This window comes from Papio anubis, chromosome 14 (genome assembly GCF_008728515.1).
Source record: "Papio anubis isolate 15944 chromosome 14, Panubis1.0, whole genome shotgun sequence".
Classification (NCBI taxonomy): Eukaryota; Metazoa; Chordata; class Mammalia; order Primates; family Cercopithecidae; genus Papio; species Papio anubis.
Genome location: NC_044989.1, coordinates 15,201,191 through 15,219,633, shown reverse-complemented (window position 1 = coordinate 15,219,633; position 18,443 = coordinate 15,201,191). Strand labels below are relative to the sequence as shown.

Genomic DNA, 18,443 nt, shown 5'->3' with positions numbered 1-18,443 from the left:
AGTTTGGTGAACTATAATTCCTTTTCTTTTTCTTTTCTTTTTTTTTTTTTGACAGAGTCTCGCTCTGTCACCCAGGCTGGAGTGCAGTGGCACCATCTCGGCTCACTGCAACCTCCACCTCCTGGGTTCAAGTGATTCTCCTCTCTCAGCCTCCCCAGTAGTTGGAACTACAAGCATGCGCCACCATTCCTGGCTAATTTTTGTATTTTTAATACAGATGGGGTTTCACCGTATTGGCCAGGCTTGTCTCAAACTCCTGACCTTGTGATCTGCCCACCTCAGCCTCCCAAAGTGCTGGAATTACAGGCATGAACCACTGCGTCCGGCCCATAATTCATTTTCATTTCTAAAGATTCTTTGCTAGCCATAAATTTTTTTTCCCTCTCTGATTAGTTATAAGTTTAAGAGGAAATCAGCACTGGAAACTATTACATATCTGTCTTATATTTTTCTAAAGGGTATATTTCTCTCAGTGTTTGTCTGAAAGTGGTATATGTACATTTTTCAAAACATTATATTACCTTCATGTATGCACACCTGGTACACATCTGCCTTTCAACTTAGGTTGAAAGTGGTGACACATCTCTCTCCTGAGTATATTCTTGAGATGAAAGACCCTAGTTTATTTGCCTTTGTATCCTTAGAGCTTTAGACCTAGACTGACAAATTGTTGGCACCCAATTTGTCAAGTGAATTACCATTTTATACCTCATAGAGTAAACTTTTGAGGAGGACTTATATTTTAATTTTTCTTATATTTTTCTTATTATTTAATATACCATTAAGGGGCCAAATAACATAGGTAAATTTGGTTTTAAAATTGATTCTTATACTAAATATTTTGAATTTAAACCACATTAGCAGATGCATTTGTATTGATTTGTTTTTCCCTTCTTAGATAAAGAGTCCTTTTACCCACTGATAGATGTCAATTGGTGGGCAGACAGTGCAGTGACTTTAGCTCGATGCTCCGGTGCCTTAACTGTTTCGTCGGTGAAAACTTTGAAGAATTTACTGGGAAAATCCTGTGAGTGGTTTGAACCATCACCTCAAGTCACTGCTACCCATGATGGGGGATTTTTAAGTTTGGAGGTAAGGCTTTTTCCCCTTTGTTTGAGAATAGTTATATATTTAACCAAAAATTTAAATATCTGGTTTTTATTTGAGTTGTCTTATTATCTTGTCTTTAAAAACAAAAATCTGTGACTGGAATCAGGTAATGGTTGCAGTATAAAAAATTCGTTTTTTAGTGAATAAAAAATTGTAATTTAAGATAATGAAGAAAATTTGTTGTCATTTTGCTTTGTATAAAGTATTTCTTTTTCACTGAAATGGTAGATTTTTTTCTCCCCTGGATTAGTCATTTTAAAATGTAGAATGGTATCACTACCTAAGAAAAATACTCTTTAACCTATTTCTAAAAAGCATGGCAACTAAAGTTTTTGATTCTTTTAGTAAGGAAACTTGTTTATCATGACAAAAGACTTGAAAATAGAGGCTAGTTCTTTAAAGTTATCTTTTGGTCATTTAAAAATTGTATTTTAAGTCTTTCAAGGGTAACAACCTTTCATAGCTTTCACTTCAGCAATGCAGATTGACATGTTTTTTACTCTGAAGTTTGTTATGGAGTCTAAAGATGTTCTTTAAAGAAAACTATGACTTAAAATCTAAGCCAGCTCTGTTAAGTCTGAATGAAAGTTATCTTGAACAGCCAGGCTTTCAGACTCAGAACTTAGCGAAGCTGTTAGACATTTTTATAAAGGGGCGAGGGAGAGCTGTTCTTGGTAAAGCAAATGTAAGTACCTTTATGTTCATTCTCTGAAGAGATGAAAACAGATAATCAATTTATCAGGTACAAGACCTGATAATTATAAGTACAAGAGCATATTAATGACCTGTTATTAAAACAGGCTTTAGACTGGGCACAGTGGCTCACACCTCTAATCCTACCACTTTGGGAGGCCAAGGCGGGTGGATCACTTAAGGTCAGGAATTCGTGACCAGCCTGGCCAACATGGTGAAACCCCATCTCTAGTGAAAATACAAAAATTGGCTGGGCGTGGTGGTGGGTGTCTCTAGTCCCAGCTACTCAGGAGGCTGAGGCAGGAGAATCGTTTGAACCTAGGAGGTGGAGGTTGCGGTTGGCTGAGATCGCGCCACTGCATTCCAGCCTGGGTGACAAAGCAAGGCTCCATCTCAAAGAAAACAAAACAAAACAAAAAAACAGGCTTTAGTTTAGAAGATTTGGAGCTGATCATGTATGTGCATATTTCTGGAGCTGATGTATATAATGCTTGCTGTAAGGTTCCTTTGAGTTCCATTGTTAATCTTGATCACATAACTGATTTAATGAATCAAACCAGATTAGATTTAGAAATTTTTTTTTTCATTAATTCTAAAAAGTTATTCTTAGTTCCTAACTATTAATTTCAAATCTCCTTTTTCAATTTAGTGTGAGATTAAACTTGCCTCCAAACGATCTCGTTTGGAGACTAGGGCTGGAGAAGAAGATGAAGGAGAAGAGGATTCTGATTCTGATCATGAAATATCTGCCAAGGCTCGCTACTTTGGTTATATAAAACAGGGCCTTTACTTGGTAACTGAGATGGAGCGATTTGCACCAGCACGGAAACGCCCACGAACCATTACTAAAAACTACCGCCTTGTGAGTTTGCGCTCCACGACACCGGAGGAACTTTATCAGAGGAAGGTGAGACAGTAGCGTACTACTACCCAAGTTTGAAGTCATCAAGCTTTTCTTTTATTGGGAAAAAGTTAATTTTTTAATAAAGAAGAAAATTTCAAGAGGGATGTTGGATCATTGACATGTTAAAAATAGCAGTTCTATAAAGCTTTTGAAAATAATGCTAATCTTTGTACCTAAGTAATCAAAATCAAAACCATGGATAAAAGTCGAATTCACTTAGACTGATTATCCACTTGGTGGCTTAACTCATTTCTTTGCTACCCTTCATGTGGCCTTCAGCTCTCCCTTTATCTGTGTTTAAATCAGCTATCTACAGAGGGTGAAGGAAGAAATGCAGACTTGCTTTCTAGTCCAGGACTTTCTTGGGAAGCCGAGGTGACCAGCACTGTGTGTTTACATGATTTGTGCTGTTCTTGCAATGTCATGGTAGGAGCTCTGGACTAGAAGTCGGGTTGTTCCATGGTTGTCTTGGTTTTGCCATCATTTTACTCTAAAATGAGAGCGTTGCACCTTTTATCTTTCATCTTTCTGTTAAAGTCCTGAAAGAAACACGAGATCCTTCTGCTCCTCAATATGTCTGTGAGCTTCTGGTGCCACAGTGCACAGGAATTAATGACATGCTGGATAGGTCCAAGGGATTATCATCATTCATTGTATCATCATCGGGACCCTGTAGATAATTCAGTCATGTAACATTCCTGTCTTTGTGTTTTTATCTGAAGATTGAAAGTGAAGAGTATGAGGAAGCCTTGTCCTTGGCTCATACCTATGGCCTGGATACTGACCTCGTATATCAGAGGCAGTGGAGGAAGTCAGTGGTCAACGTTGCTTCAATTCAGAATTATTTGGTATGTGTAAATATTTTGGTAATGTGGTAAAATGTATATTCATATAGTATCTTTTGTTTATAGGGCTTCATTTTAGAGAACTTTACATTGCTGACTTTTCTATAATACAGTCAATGAAGTACAGTTTTCTCATCTGGAAAAATGGTCTTTTTGTTAGATTTTATTGCCCCTGCAACTGGACTTTGATGCTGAATACATGTGAACAAATATTCACTGATAAACCAGCTGACTACTTGGTTTCGGCCTAACGTTTTCTTTCCTGTACCACAATCACTTCACTTTACCTGCATTAGTCAAGAGCTAGTCAGGTGCCAGAAACCACACAGTAATTTAAACCGGGAAATTTACAATGTGGAGAATTATTTTCTAGTAACCAGAAATGAACGATAAAGGATGTGAAGAGAACGCTAAGGAATACCCTAGGGCTGAAGGGACATATCCATGGAGGGAATGAACTTGGAAGGGAGGCCCTTCCCCTAGGCTGGGATTCAGACCCGTTGGACCAGGAGTGGTTGCAGCATGTAGGATGGAAGAGAAATTCTCTGGGTTGCCTTGAGCCAGAGCTGGTCCACAGTTGCCAAGGTTGGCAGTCGGGGAGATATGGGATGGATAGGAAAGCTGGACGCCTGTTTCTGAGGGCCAGTGAGCTGAGGATGGGGGCCAGAAGACCCCAGGGACTATCCAGCAGGAAACCCCTACCACCATGCATGTGGCTCAAGGCTGGTAGATAATTAAGGAATCATGGCCAAGACTGGTAAGAAAAAACTGTCTACTCCTATAGGCGGCCTTATTGTAGCTTCCAGTCTGGGAAGCTTCTCTCTTTGGTGTGTGGGAGATTCACTAGAAAACAATCTGCCTACGAGAGTGCCAGTGAAACTCAGTGGGAGGGTGTCAACAGAGGGAGGAAGCGGGGAAGTAAGTGCCACTTGATGTCCCACACATGCCTTGTTGGTGGCCAAGCCATAGGAGCAAGAAGAAAAGAACCAAAGCACATCAGGACTAGAAAGCAGAGCCTCTTCTTTTGCAGTGGCCCTCCAGCACCCAGAGCTTAATATTGTGTCAACTGCGAATGAGATATGCTATCACAGAGCTGGCTTTGAGGGGAAATTTGGAGCTGAGAGGCAATAAATAGGTAACATATATGAAAACTGCCAAATACGCCTGTTTAAAACTTAAGTCTCAAAATTGGATACTTCCTGTTACCTGCCTCCCATAGTTAAGATTAATATGCAGTCTTGTCTCAATTAGTTTTAGCCGCTGCAACAAAAATATCAGACTATGTGGTTTCAACAGCAGAAATTTATTTCTCACAGTTCTAGAGGCTGGGAAGTGCAAAATCAAGGTGTTGACCAATTTCATTCCTGGTGAGAGCACTCTCCTGGGTTGCAGATGGACTTCTTTCTTGCTGTGTCCTTATATGGCAGAGAGCAGAGAGAGAGGCAGCAAGCTGTCTCCTGCCTCCTCTTGTGAGGACACCAGTCCTGTCATGGGGCCTCCACTCTCATGACCTGATTGCTTTCTGAAGGTCTTGTTTCCAAACATCATCACTCTGGGAATTAGTTTTTCAACATGTGAATTTTCGGGGACACATTGATTTCATAGCAAGCCTGTATGTTTTAACCTTTGGCATCTTTGTAAGAAAGACTTATAGTTAGACTCATGGCATACTTTAAAAAGGTTGGGACTTCTGATCTTAACATGTAGAAAGGAAAATACCTTTGCACTGTGGAAGATTGTGGGAAACACTGGGAAAATTTCCTGATGATTATTTCCCTGAAAGTTTTGTACATTAGTGATTAAAAGTAAAAATATAACATGAAAAAGTTGTATGGAAGAAGATGATGCATCAGCCAAACAGAATGATAAACTTAACATTAATACAAGCAAGATATCAGAGGTGAAAGAGCACGAGAGGTAATGAAACGGAAGAAGACAAAGTTACTTGTATTTTCTTTAGAAAATCAAAACACTAATTCTGTATTATTTTTCTTTGTTGTTTTGTAATCTAAGAGAATGAGCTCATGAGTTCATGTATATCTTTTTCTGGGATACAGTAAAGGACAGTTTTTATCTCTGAAGGAGTTGAGGGATGTTAAGAGAGACAAAACAAGTACTTTTCTGGGGAGGGGAATATTTTGTTTAGTTAAATAAATAGCCAGTTCAGAGCAAGAGCACTATGCTGGGGACTGCGAAGGGGTACGGGACAGGCATAAATGTGACTTTTGCTCATAGGGAGCTTATGATTGTTTTTTTTTTTTTTTTTTTTTGAGATGGAGTTTCACTCTTTTTGCCCAGGCTGGAGTGCAATGGTGCTATCTCGGCTCACTGCAACTTCTGCCTCCCTGGTTCAAGTGATTCTCCTGCTTCAGCCTCCCGAGTAGCTTGGGACTACAGGCACACAACACCATACCTGGCTAATTTTTGTATTTTTAGTAGAGACAGGAGTTCACCATATTGAATATAACTGACCATATAAATAGATTTCAGATAAAACTCCAGAAACCCAGTGAAGGTAGTGATTATTTTTATAGATCTGGTAGTGATGGAAGGCTTTATATAGTGAAGATGTTTGGAGCAGGGATTTGGAAGGATTTAAAGTAGACCTTCTTGAGTGAGAAGGATTAGCAAGACAGATGGTATGAACGAATGAAAAGACGTTGAGCATGATTTATGAGGCCCGTGACTAAATCTGTTTTATTCACTGCTGTCTTTCCATGTCTACTTCAGTGCCTGGTATGCAGTAGGTGCCCAGTAAACATTTTGTGGATAAATGAGCTCTGTACATCAACCAGTTTACTGGCACTGATATTTGACAATAGTGAACACTGGGAAATATGATTAAAAAGATATATTGATTTGGGTTCAGGAGGATGTGGAAAGCTTGTGATGACTTAGGCATTTATCTACTGTTGTGGATTTCTGACTGTGGAAGCACAGAGGAAGATGGTGTAGAGAGGATTGGAGTGGAAGGAAGGTAGGAAACCTTGCTCAGAGCAGGGGACTCCTGCAGTGTCCTGGATATTTTGTGTTGATGATTTAGACTGGTATGGAGGCTGCAGCTGTGGAAAAGGGAAAGTGAATTAATAAGAGACATTTGAAGAAAGAACTGATGTGAGGCAATATATAAAGGATCCTAGGGAATGAGTCAAATATTAATTGAAATTTGTTACCATAATAGCTCTTTCTAGGAGGAGGGCAAGTCAGGGATTTTGAATGGAGTTGGAGAAAGCAGTTGGGAGGGAGGAATAGGACCTTGATCTTTTCAAAAAACAGCATATCATGACTTTTTATGATTAAGTTATTTACACCCTGGGATATATCTCATGGGCAAATAAATACAGAACTTTGATGGGCTCATTTGTTAAAAGTTAAACATGCTTATTAATTATGGCAGAATATATCTTCTCTTTCTGCCTTATTGTCTACTCTATTATACAGCCACAGTGCAAACCAAAGGCAATTATAAAAGTTAGGAGAAAACGTTTTATATTACCAAAAATGAGTCCTGAGCTCTCTGTTTCTGTGTAGCTCATTAGAGGAAGAAAGCAAGCAGGTAAACTCACACTCCCTGCATCCAGTTGTAACCACCATTAGGGAATTGGCTGCTTTTCTTTTGAGTTCCTCTAGCAGCTCCCTGTGGCCAAGGTCCTAAATAGCTGTAATTAGATATAGCTTTACAATTCTGAAGGCAGTTGTAATGTGTTGTGAGATGTCATGGATTCTTTAATTCCTCTGTTTCTTCTTTTATATCCAGAGTAAAATAAAGAAGCGATCCTGGGTTCTCCATGAGTGTTTGGAAAGAGTTCCTGAAAATGTGGATGCTGCGAAAGAACTGCTTCAGTATGGATTAAAAGGCACAGACCTGGAGGCTCTTTTAGCAATAGGGAAAGGAGCAGATGAAGGCAGGTTGGTTATAGAAGGAATTGGATTCAAAGTAAAAGTGACTTTGTGAGAACTTTTGTACTGAGACATTGGACTGGGTATACTTTTCTTTAAGTTATTCTGTACTGAAGCAGTTGCTTTTGATCAATACTTTCTTATCTGAAGTCATTGCTCATCAGGCATTTGGAACTTTTTAAAAAATATAAATATGAGAATATATCTGAGAAGTAAATAATTAAAATGAGACTGACATGATTACCATTTGAAGACCTTAAGAAGAAGTGATTCAAATAGCAAACTCTGGACATTTTCTGCATAGGCTGCTTTACATTGAATGAATGTAACCCCACATCTCTTCCTAAATAGTTTTCATTTTCTTGATTTTTAGATTTCTATTTGTGATAATTACTGATGACTTTTTGCCCATCTATGGATATAATGAATGATCACTTTGTTTACAATGGCAAAAGTTTTTTTCAAATACTTCCTTCTGTTTTTGTGCAAATCAATAATTAAATCAGTCAAAATAGGAGAAAGCTTTTCACAGCATGAAGTTTTTAAAAATGATGAAAATATATTTGTTCTTTTATACTTGCAGATTTACATTACCTGGTGAAGTAGACATTGACAATATCTCCTATGAAGAACTTTCACCACCTGATGAAGAGCCTGCCAAGAATAAAAAGGAGAAGGAGCTCAAGAAGAGACAGGAACTACTGAAATTAGTGAACTTTTCCAAGTAAGTGATTTGTTACTGTTCATTTGATACTTTCTTTAAAATAGTCATTTCAGTGTGTTCCTTACTAGTGTAGTAATTAGTCCAAATTATTTCAGCAACTTAAATCAAATGTACTTACTATTATCTTACCCTTGTGCTTTTCTGAACTGTTTCATGAGTTTTGGGCTCAATGGAGTATTAATAATTTTCATTGTAACTCCTAGAGAAATAATTCTGTAAATATAAGTGGCCTAATATAGTTATTCAAAACAGGTTGACACTGGAACAAAAGGAACTTTGCCGTTGTAGACGGAAATTATTAACCTACTTAGATCGACTTGCAACATATGAGGTAAGGAATAATTTTTATCAAACCAATTATGTTCATTTTATCTGTCATTATAAATGCTATGGCTGCCCTAATATCGGATATTCTTGGTCTTTAGAACTATTTCTCTGGGAAAAATTGATTTCTTACAGAAGCAGGTTCTCTTATATACTAGTTTTGGTAAAAATTAGAGATTGCGAAAGCCAGAAGTTGTTTTGTTAGACTAGGGAATAGAAGTGCCTTAGCCATTTTAGTGCATTTGTGTTTCGAGATTCATAATCTTTTTCATTTACTTTTATATTTTGATTTTAAGATAATGGCACGTAACTCTTTTCCATACCAGATTTCAGTATATACTAGGTTTTAATGTGAATATTTCTGACTCATTTTATTTTAATGATTTTTTTTTTTTTTGAGATGGGATCTCACTCTGTTGCCCAGGCTGGAGTGCAGTGGCATGATCTCAGTTCACTGCAACCTCCACCTTTTGGGTTCAAGCGATTCTCATCCCTTAGCCTCCTGGGTAGCTGGAACTACAGGCGCATGCCACCAAACACGTCTAATTTTTGTATTTTTTTAGAGACGGGGTTTTGCCATGTTGCCCAGTCTGGTTTTAAACTCCCGGACTCGAGCAATCCGCCTGCCTCGGCCTCGCAAAGTGCTAGATTACAGGTGTGAGCCAACTACGCCTGGCCTATTTTAATTATTTGTTAGTGGGTTGAATTTACTTGATTCACCTTTGATCCTAATTAGGGCTGAAGTTAGGTATCTGAGCTTAAAAACAGTATACTTCACATTTGGGTCTTCAGGGACACAAACATAGATGTCCCCATCTTGGGCATTTCAGTAGCACTCTGTAGTTTAAGACCAACTTAGATATTGTTAAAGTGTAAGTGTAAGTCAGCCACATTTCAGTAAATATACGTAGGTTAGATTGCTTTCTTACATGACTCTTGTAGCTGAAGTTCTCTAGATTTTAAGGTAAGTTTTTCATTTTAAAGTTTGACTTCACTTGGAGGTTACTTTCTTAGTCTGTGTTCTGCCTCCCTTGTGTGTGTGTTCCCCTCGGCTCTTGGCACTGGCCCACAGTAGGCACTGTATGTTACATCTGATAATGTGATGCTTGTCCCAAGAACGTCTGACCATGCAGGCAAATGCAGAAGCCTTCGATTCCCCCATCCTGCTAATATAATTGAAATGTTTTTAAACAAAATACTGAAAGAGGGCTGTGGTTATTAAAAAAACATTGGTAATGACTATATCATTACCATTTATCATTGCAAACAAGTTACGAAACATTCTTAGTAGGTTCATTTATAGATACAGTTAGTTTGGCTGTTGGATGATCACATTACTTTAAAACACATCATGTTGATATGCCTGAGTTCTGTGATGTTTTGAGGTAATATATTAAAGCCAGTTGTGAATTGCAGAAGTCTGTACAGATACAATTATTTTTATACTTAGCCTTAGTTTCTCTAATGATATCTTTTTTAAAAAGTGCCTACAAGTTCAGTTTGACTATCCAGTTAATTTTTTTCATTATTTTTTTATTTTTTAATTGCTGTTCCCTATATGACAGTAGTAAGTATATTTATTATTATACTGTAACAGTAACATTTAAAGTATTTGTTGAGCTTACTGTTTTTAGGGAATTCTGCAAAATTCTTGAAAAGTAGGTGAATTTGATGAATTTCAATGTTAAAACTTAGTAATGAAAATATTCAGATGTAATAGCTAACCATTAGATAGTAGTAGAGATAGGCATTGCATTTGAATCACAGGACATGGCTTCTTTTATTAATACTGTGATAAATGAGATAAAAATGAATTCATTTAAATTTGACATGAGTACCTCCTCAATGCAAGATATTGTGCCATTGCGAGAGGTAGAGAAAGGAACAAGGAATAGTCTTCATGGAGTTCACATTGTATAGACATTAAATGCTGATAAGAAAGGTATGGAGAATTGATGAGGGAACATAATGAAGAAAAATGTCAAATTCTTCCTGGGGATGTCTGAGACGACTCCACATAGAAGTAATAGCTAGCCTTTCACAAAAGGAAGGCAGATTTCAGGGGCTAGGGAGGACCATAAGGGGGATGTTAGAATGGAGTCTCCTTACAGTTAGAGATTTGTCTTGTTTGCTGCTGTGTCTCTGAGCTCTGAATGCTTCCTGGCTCATTGAAGGGTTCAGTAAATATTTGTTGCAAGAACCAGTAGGTAGGAGAATACCCTTAAGAAATACCAACACATTCTTTTGAGGACTTAACTATTTGTCAGCCGTTGTCTTATGAGATGGGTACTATCATCTTCTCAGTTTTATGGATGTGAAAACTGAGGCTTAGAGAAGGTAAGTAATTTGTCCAAATAAGTAGGAAGCAAGGACTCATAATCAGGTCTCTCTGATGGGTAGCCCATGCTTATAATCAGTGTGCCATGTAAAGGCCCAGTGGCATGAAAGCAAGTGTCATGCTGTTGAGTAAGTAAGCTAGTCAGGATACAGGATGGGGAGCGTGAGGGGTGGCACAGAACAAAGGTGGGAAGTATGGTTAGAATAGTTTGTGGTCATGTTTGGAAGGGTCTCCTGCCATGTAAGTAGTTGAATTGAATTTTTATCAGAGGTTGGGCACGTTTAGGAAAGAACAAAAAGTGGAGGAGAGGAGAGGAGACTGTGGCTGTGGGCCGCCCTTTGAAGAAGTTTTACTGTGAAGAGGGGCAGAGAAGATGGTGGTTTCTATAGCAGGTATTTAGAATAGAAGGAAGAAGTATTGTTTTTATATTAATGGGAATGAATAGTAGAGGGTGAGGAGGACTTTATGGAACAAAAGAAAGAGAGGATACTTGCATGATTATAGAAGTGGAGTAGAAATGGGATCCAGGGCATCGGTGGGATTTTGAGGCTTTTTAGGAGCAGAGAGATGTTTCTTTCTGCTGTAACTGGAAGGAAGGAAAATCTTATTATAGATACAGGTAGGTTTGTAGTTTTGGTGGGTTGGAAAAATGAGGAATTTCTCATCTAATAGTGTCCACAAAAGGCAAGGTTTTCAGCTGAGAACAGGGGCTGAGGAATAGGGTGTTGGAAGTCGAGAAAGAATGACAGTTGTGGAAAAGTTCCTAACAGAGACTAGGAAATAAAACTTCTTAGGGAAATGTAGTAGCGTGGATGAGCAGCACTAATTATCTATTTGAATCATGTTGCCTGGAATTTATCAATTTTTTAGCTTTTTATTATAAAAAACTTCAGTCACTCAAAGAAGTATAGAGAAGAGTGGTGTGATGAGCCCGATGTGCCCATTGCTCAGCACCAACCATTTTCAGCATGCACCAGTTATGTGTGTCTTTTATTCTCCATTTTTCTACTCTTGCCTTCCCTTTTTCACTGAATATTTTAAAGCAAAGCCCGTATATCTTATTTCACCCTTAACTATTTAGGTATGTATGTCTAAGAAGGACTTAAAAAACTGGAACCACAATGATATGATTATTTCTAACAAAATTAGTAGTAATTCCCTAATAACATCTGATACTTACTTTATCTTCAGATTTTCCTGGTGTTTTTTTTTTTTTTTTTGCATTGATTCATTTGAATGAGGAGCCAAGCAAGGCTGAGGTTTTGAAATTAAAATGGGAACTGTCAGCTTGGTTTTGTGACTTATCTTCAGTGACTTCATAGCTTGTGTTCAGAGATCATAGCTGGGTTTGACTGGTTAGGGAATGATTTGCTGGATGAATGCAATAAAGGGAAAGAGGCCAGGGATTAAGAAGCCCTTTTATAGCCGTGGACCAGGCACTTTAAGCTGATTAGAAGGAATGAGGGACTTTGGGGGGAAATGGAAAGTGAACAAAGAAGTAGAGTGAGTGAATTGGATGCCTCTGGGAGGTTGAGGAGTAGTTGAAATGCCACTTAGAGTGTGAGTAGGGAGATTAGGTGCGGTAATCACAGAGTCGGGGCTAGGCATTGCAGTGTTTCCCACAGTGTCTTTTGATGATGATAGAGATCCAGGGTTTTGTGACAGGATGTATAACTGAGATGAAATAGAGGAAATAATTGTCATGCATGAGGAGTCAAGGAACTGAGAGCTTTTTTTGTGAAATAGGGTCTTGCTCTGTTGCCCAGGCTGGAGTGTAGTGGCACAATGATAGGTCACTGCACTCTTGACTTCCTGGGCTCAAGCTGTTCTCCCATCTCAGTCTCCCAAGTAGCTGGGACTACAGATACATGGCACCATGCCCAGCTAATTTTTTTTTTTTTTTTTGTAGAGGTGAGTTCTTGCCATCTTGCTCAGGCTGTTCTCAAACTCTTGGGCTCAAGCAATCCTCCCACTTCAGCCTGCCAAAGTGTTGGGATTACAGGCGTGAGCCACCGCTCCTGGCTAGAACATTTGTGAAATACTTTTCTTCTTTTGGTTTCCATGAGTATGCATTAAATTCTTTTTCTCTTTACTTCTCTGACTATTCCTCCATCTACTTTTCAGATGCAGGTTCCCTTTTCCTTGTTCATCCTTTAAATAATGTTGTTCCTCAGGCTCTTTCAAACTCATTCTGTTTAATCTCCCTTGGAATAATACTTCCGTATTAATCACCCTATGCCATATATCTCTAACCCACATCTTAGTCCAGAACTCCTGACTTGTGTATTCACCTGCTCACCGTGTAGCTCCTTTTAGACATGCCGTAGTTGCCAGCTTAACCCATCTACAGGTGAACTTCTCAGCTCTCCTTCCTCCCTCCTCCCTCCCTCACCTCCTCCACATCTCCTCATTCTTCTCTTTCCTGTCTGTAAATTAATTCAGTCAACAAATATTTATTGACTATTTATAAATGTGGTCAGAAGAATACTGACAGGCAGTGTGCTAGGAATCTGGGATTCAGTATTAAACATGGCGGACATGAGCCCTAAGTCGTACTTTGTAGTGGGGAGACCTACACTTGCAATTCCAAGGCTAACTTCTTGTTGTCTTTTATGTTTCAGCTTGTGGGCCACTTCTCTGTCCTCCCAGAACTAGTTGTGGCACCTTACTGAGTATTTCCCCTCACCTGTTCCTGGTCTTTCCTACTAGATTTTAAGCTACTTAGAGGGTGGGAAAAGTGTATTATTCATTGTATCACAGTGCCTGTCACAGTTCCCTTAGCACATGGTGAGTGGCACTCAGTAAATATTTGTTGAATGAATGAATGGTTCAATCTGCATTTGACATAGGTCACCCTAGCAGTGGTAAAATTAAAGTTCACCTACAGAGGTTCAGGTGCTCATAATACATTGTCATGCATAACTGTTGCTTATTTTTACCCAGTGGTTGATTTTGGTTGTCCTAATGTAATTAGCTTAATTTTTACTGCCTATTTCACTTACTTCTGGATTTAAAAAAATAACATTTATTAATATAGCCTTTTTCAAAATAAAGGCAAGAATGCAAATGTGGTACTTTAGTTGACAATTGATGGTTGGAATTAATTAATTCAGGCCTTATTTATTTAGGCAGGCAGAGTTGTAAAGGTTTTTCATATTTTCTTGTCACCCATATTTAAAAGCCTTTTCATTAAATCACTGTTTCCCCTCAGGAAATCCTGGGAGTGCCTCATGCATCTGAACAGAGATATGATGCTGAATTCTTTAAGAAATTCAGAAATCAGAATATTGTTCTCTCAGCTAGAACTTATGCTCAGGTAATTTGCTTTTGGTAAATAAAATAATTATGGTTATTAACACTCTCTAAATCTTTGAGCTGTGCAGTTAATGTTATTGTGTGCATATATTACATTTTCTTTTTTGTTTTAATATTAATAAGTGTAGGGAAAATTTTAATTTAATATCCATCATTCTGAGTTTTAAAAATAAATAATTTTCATAGCCTTAGATTGAAAAACAGGATATAGGCTAGGAAAAACCAGGGTCATTTCAAAGTGCTTCATATCAGAGCTGCATGACAAAGTTAAGTTTTGAATGTTGTCATATAAAATCACTCCTTTATTTCTTAGATTTACATTAGAAACTTACCCCTTGCCTTTTGTACAGGAAAGTAATGTACAAGCTCTAGAAATTCTGTTTACTTATCATGGCTCCGACCTGCTTCCTCATCGCCTTGCGATTCTCTCCAACTTTCCAGAGACCACTTCTCCACATGAATATTCTGTTTTGCTGCCCGAAGCTTGGTATGTGACTATGTTAACAGAATTTTACCTTCTTTCTATATATTGATAATTTTTTGTCATGCTGAACACCTTAAAATTAAAAAAAAAATAATTTTAATGTAATATATTTAAACTTTTTTCCTGATAAAAAATTAAGTTATTGTAAATGGTCCTGAAGCCAAAGTGTTTCTAGCATAACAGGATTACCTTAACTTAATGAGCACAACTTTTTCCTTTTTTTTGAAAGCCTCCTGATTTTACTTCTTTGTATTTAGTACGTACTGTTTTCTGGTTAAGAACAGGTTTTAGGATAATGTATGTCTGAGGTAGTTGTATCTTTTAGAAATTGAAGTGTGTTTTTGACAGTATTAGATGAGAAGACCCAGAAACCCAGGGATACTGCATCTTCCTTTGCTCAGCAACCCTTTCTTCATAGGAAATACCACAGGCACAAAGACAAATGGGAAACTGAAATATTGCTTTACCACTAGACTAATGCTCCTCCTCTCAGTTCACGGCGATTTGATAATTGCGTTGCAGCATGTGATATAGTGTCAAAGCCTGTGTTGGAACCATTGAGTCCCTGTATTACCACCTGGTAGTCTTCCAGAGGCCAGAATATCTGTTCTTGAGAATAAAGGAGAGGGAGTACATTTGTCTCACTGATATCTCAAAAACAGGTAGGCCATTTGCCCCAGACCTGAATGGCACCTGGGAGAAAACAGGAGGGCTGAGCATACCTTGCTTAGGTCAGTTACTGAATAGAGGCAGAAGACAAAAGAGTAAGATGACACATCCATTTGTGTGAACCTTTACCTGCAGTGAGCTAGCCCACTAGTAAGTGTGGCTCAATGGTTAACTACATGATTTGTCTTTTCTGCATTTGAGTTACTCATCTTTAAAATGGGTTGACAGTCCCTGTCTTACTCACTTTGCATATTTTTAGTAACACCAGAATTGATAATTATTATATCTAGTTGCTAACTATAGTATACTGTAAAGTACCCTGTAGTACACTGTTAAGATAATTCTGACTGAAATCATTTTTACTAATTTCAGCTACTGGAAACTTACGGTGCTGAGAGATGTTATTCAAATTACGGGGATCATTTGACTTCCTCATTCCTCCCTTGCTGCCTCCACTCAATATCCTATTTCTAGGCATGGGTATTAATGATGATGGTCGACATGTATAGAGTAATTACTATGTATTTGGCACTTATTTATTTCTGGTCTTCAAGTAATTTTGGTATTATCCTGTTATTACAGAAAGCTGAGATTTACAGAAGTTTAGTAGCATGCTGAAATCTATATATGTGCAGCCAGAATTTGAACCTGTATTTACTTAAAGTTGTAGGTCAGTAAGCACTGAGAATATATTATAAACTCCTTAGTTTACATTAGTGTTAGTCCTTGAAAAGTAACTCTTTGTTTTGATAAAAATCAAGAAAAAGGGCTGAGCATGGTGGCTCACTCCTTGTAATCTCAGCGCTTTGGGAGGCCGAGTCGGGCGGACCACGAGGTCAGGAGATCAAGACCACCCTGGCTAACACGGTGAAACCCTGTCTCTACTAAAAATATAAAAAATTAGCCAGGCGTGGTGGCGGGCGCCTGTAGTCCAGCTACTCAGGAGACTGAGGCAGGAGAATGGTGTGAACCCAGGAGGCAGAGCTTGCAGTGAGCCGAGATCATGCCACTGCACTCCAGCCTGGGCAACAAAGCGAGACCCTGTCTGAAAAAAAAAAAAAAAAAGAAGAAAAAGAAAAAGCTCAGGATGCTTTTTTCATTTTCAAATAATTTTAGATCCGTATAGTGAAGGATAATGTAAATGATACTTTATAAATATATTTTATGCATGTTTTCAGAATATAATTATATCTATTGTTCTCTGCCTCTTTGCAGAATGAATCTAATCTGAATGGAAATTACCTTTCCTACTGTAAATTGTTAGTATAGAGAAAAGGGCTACTGTCTCTTAACGGTTTTTTTAAAGGCGGTTTCTCCTTAGATTTGGATACATTTGTCTAGGCCATACCACCCTGAAGGGCCTCCTCCATCTCCTCAGATTTGGATGCATTTATTGTCAGTGTTTTCTGATGATTGCTTAGATAAGCATTTGATTTTAACCTGAAATTTGAAAGTTGGTTTGCAAAAGAGTTGCACAGTACCCAATGCCACACTACCTTTGAATGCCCTGTGGTTCCTTTATGGGGCCTGCCACAAGAACCATTTTAAATTGTGATCAATAGTTTAGTCGTACCCTATTGCAGCAGGGTATGATGAAAAGAATATAATGTTATTTTGAATCATTGTTTGGGGATATGTTGTTTAGACAAACTTTGAAGAGACTGATTTCTTCTGAGTTCTTAAGTTATGCTCATTTTTAAACACATTTGGAAAAAATAGTTTTTTAAAAGTAACCTTTATTCTCAAGAAAGTCTTTCATACTATTTTTTTTTTCTATAGTAGTAAATAGAATGAACAATAGGTTACAATAATATCTCTGTCCTTTCATAATTTAGGTTTATATTAGTCTGTTTGTGTTGCCACAGAGAAATACCTGAGGCTGGGTAATTTATAAAGAGAGAAGGTTTAATTGGCTCATAGTTGCGCAGACTGTACAAGAAGCATAGCGCTGGCATCTGCTTCTGGTGAGAGCCTCAGGAAGTTTCCAGTCATGGCGGAAGGTGAAGGGGCAGCAGGCGCCCTCACATGGTGAGAGGGAAGCAAGAGAGAGAAGGGGGAGGTCCCAGACTCTTAACCGGAACTAACTGAATGAGAACTCACTCATCACCAAGGGGATGGTGCTGAACCACTAATGAGGAATCTGCCCTCACATCCAGTTGCCCCCCATCCAAACCCCACCTCCAGCATTGGGAATCACATTTGAGTGTGAGATTTGGAGGGAACAAACATCTAAACCATATCATAGTTACTGCAAAGCAAAATCACAGTTGTGCTTCAGGCAGAACCTCTTCTATGAGGATTTCTGTAAGTTACTCCTTTCCCAATACTCTCATAATTCTTTATTTTCATTGTGTAACACCTTTTACATTGTGTTTTAGTCATACTTATTTCTGCCTTTCTCCCTCATTTCCTTCTCTAATAAATACCAGACTTGCTCTTAAAGACAGAAACCATCTCTTCCTTATGTTCAGATCCCAGTTAGGGTGGTGCTTGTATAGTGAGTATACTGAAAATGTTTGCTGACTGCATAAATTAGGTCCTCTTGTGTCATTTAAAAAAGAGGTTTTGAAGTATCCTGCAGGGAGTGCAGATGGACTTTCACTTGCTAACCTGGAAGAAGCCCAGGTCTGTGTTTACCAAGGTCCTGAAGGGTTCAACTGCTGTTTCATCCCATCGTTAAGGATGTAACTCTTTTATTCTAATTGAAGCTTTACCCTAAATGACAAGTAGAGCAGTAAGATATACTTATAGAAATTATTTCCATCGTGAGGGTTCTTTGAATACTTGATATTCATTTTCAAATCACTTGGAAGCATTAGTTCAGATGAGCAGTGTCCTGTTTGTTGGTGCGTGAGTGCTTTCCTCCATTTTCCACGCACCATTGGCTGGGCACCTCAAACGTGCCTGGAGCTGTGGTAGGGACTGAGGATGAGTAGAGCATAGCTCCTCTTCAGCAGGAGTGATCAGGGATGCTTTACAAAGCAGTAGCACTTCCTGTTACAGCATCATGCTGTCAAACGAGGAAGAAAGAAAAGTTAAACATACCCTAAATAAGTAATTGTAGTTCATTCTGCTCTTTTCTTTTTTCTCCTCAGTAGCAATGCTGAAAACCAATAAAATGACCTTGACATTCCCTG

The 18,443-nt window shown here is 38.3% G+C and overlaps 1 protein-coding gene across 3 annotated transcripts in view; it reads left to right on the top strand.

Annotated features, from left to right (window-relative positions):
- NBAS (NBAS subunit of NRZ tethering complex) overlaps positions 1 to 18,443 on the top strand; it is a 405,988-nt gene that overhangs the window by 115,414 nt on the left and 272,131 nt on the right. For all 3 annotated transcript variants that reach the window (XM_021924592.2, XM_003908295.5, XM_017947297.3), the window contains 8 exons: positions 899 to 1,092; positions 2,453 to 2,710; positions 3,430 to 3,555; positions 7,310 to 7,461; positions 8,036 to 8,176; positions 8,429 to 8,507; positions 14,050 to 14,154; positions 14,504 to 14,640. In XM_021924592.2, coding sequence (XP_021780284.2) covers positions 899 to 1,092; positions 2,453 to 2,710; positions 3,430 to 3,555; positions 7,310 to 7,461; positions 8,036 to 8,176; positions 8,429 to 8,507; positions 14,050 to 14,154; positions 14,504 to 14,640 — 1,192 coding nt within the window. The remainder of the gene's footprint in view (positions 1 to 898; positions 1,093 to 2,452; positions 2,711 to 3,429; positions 3,556 to 7,309; positions 7,462 to 8,035; positions 8,177 to 8,428; positions 8,508 to 14,049; positions 14,155 to 14,503; positions 14,641 to 18,443) is intronic.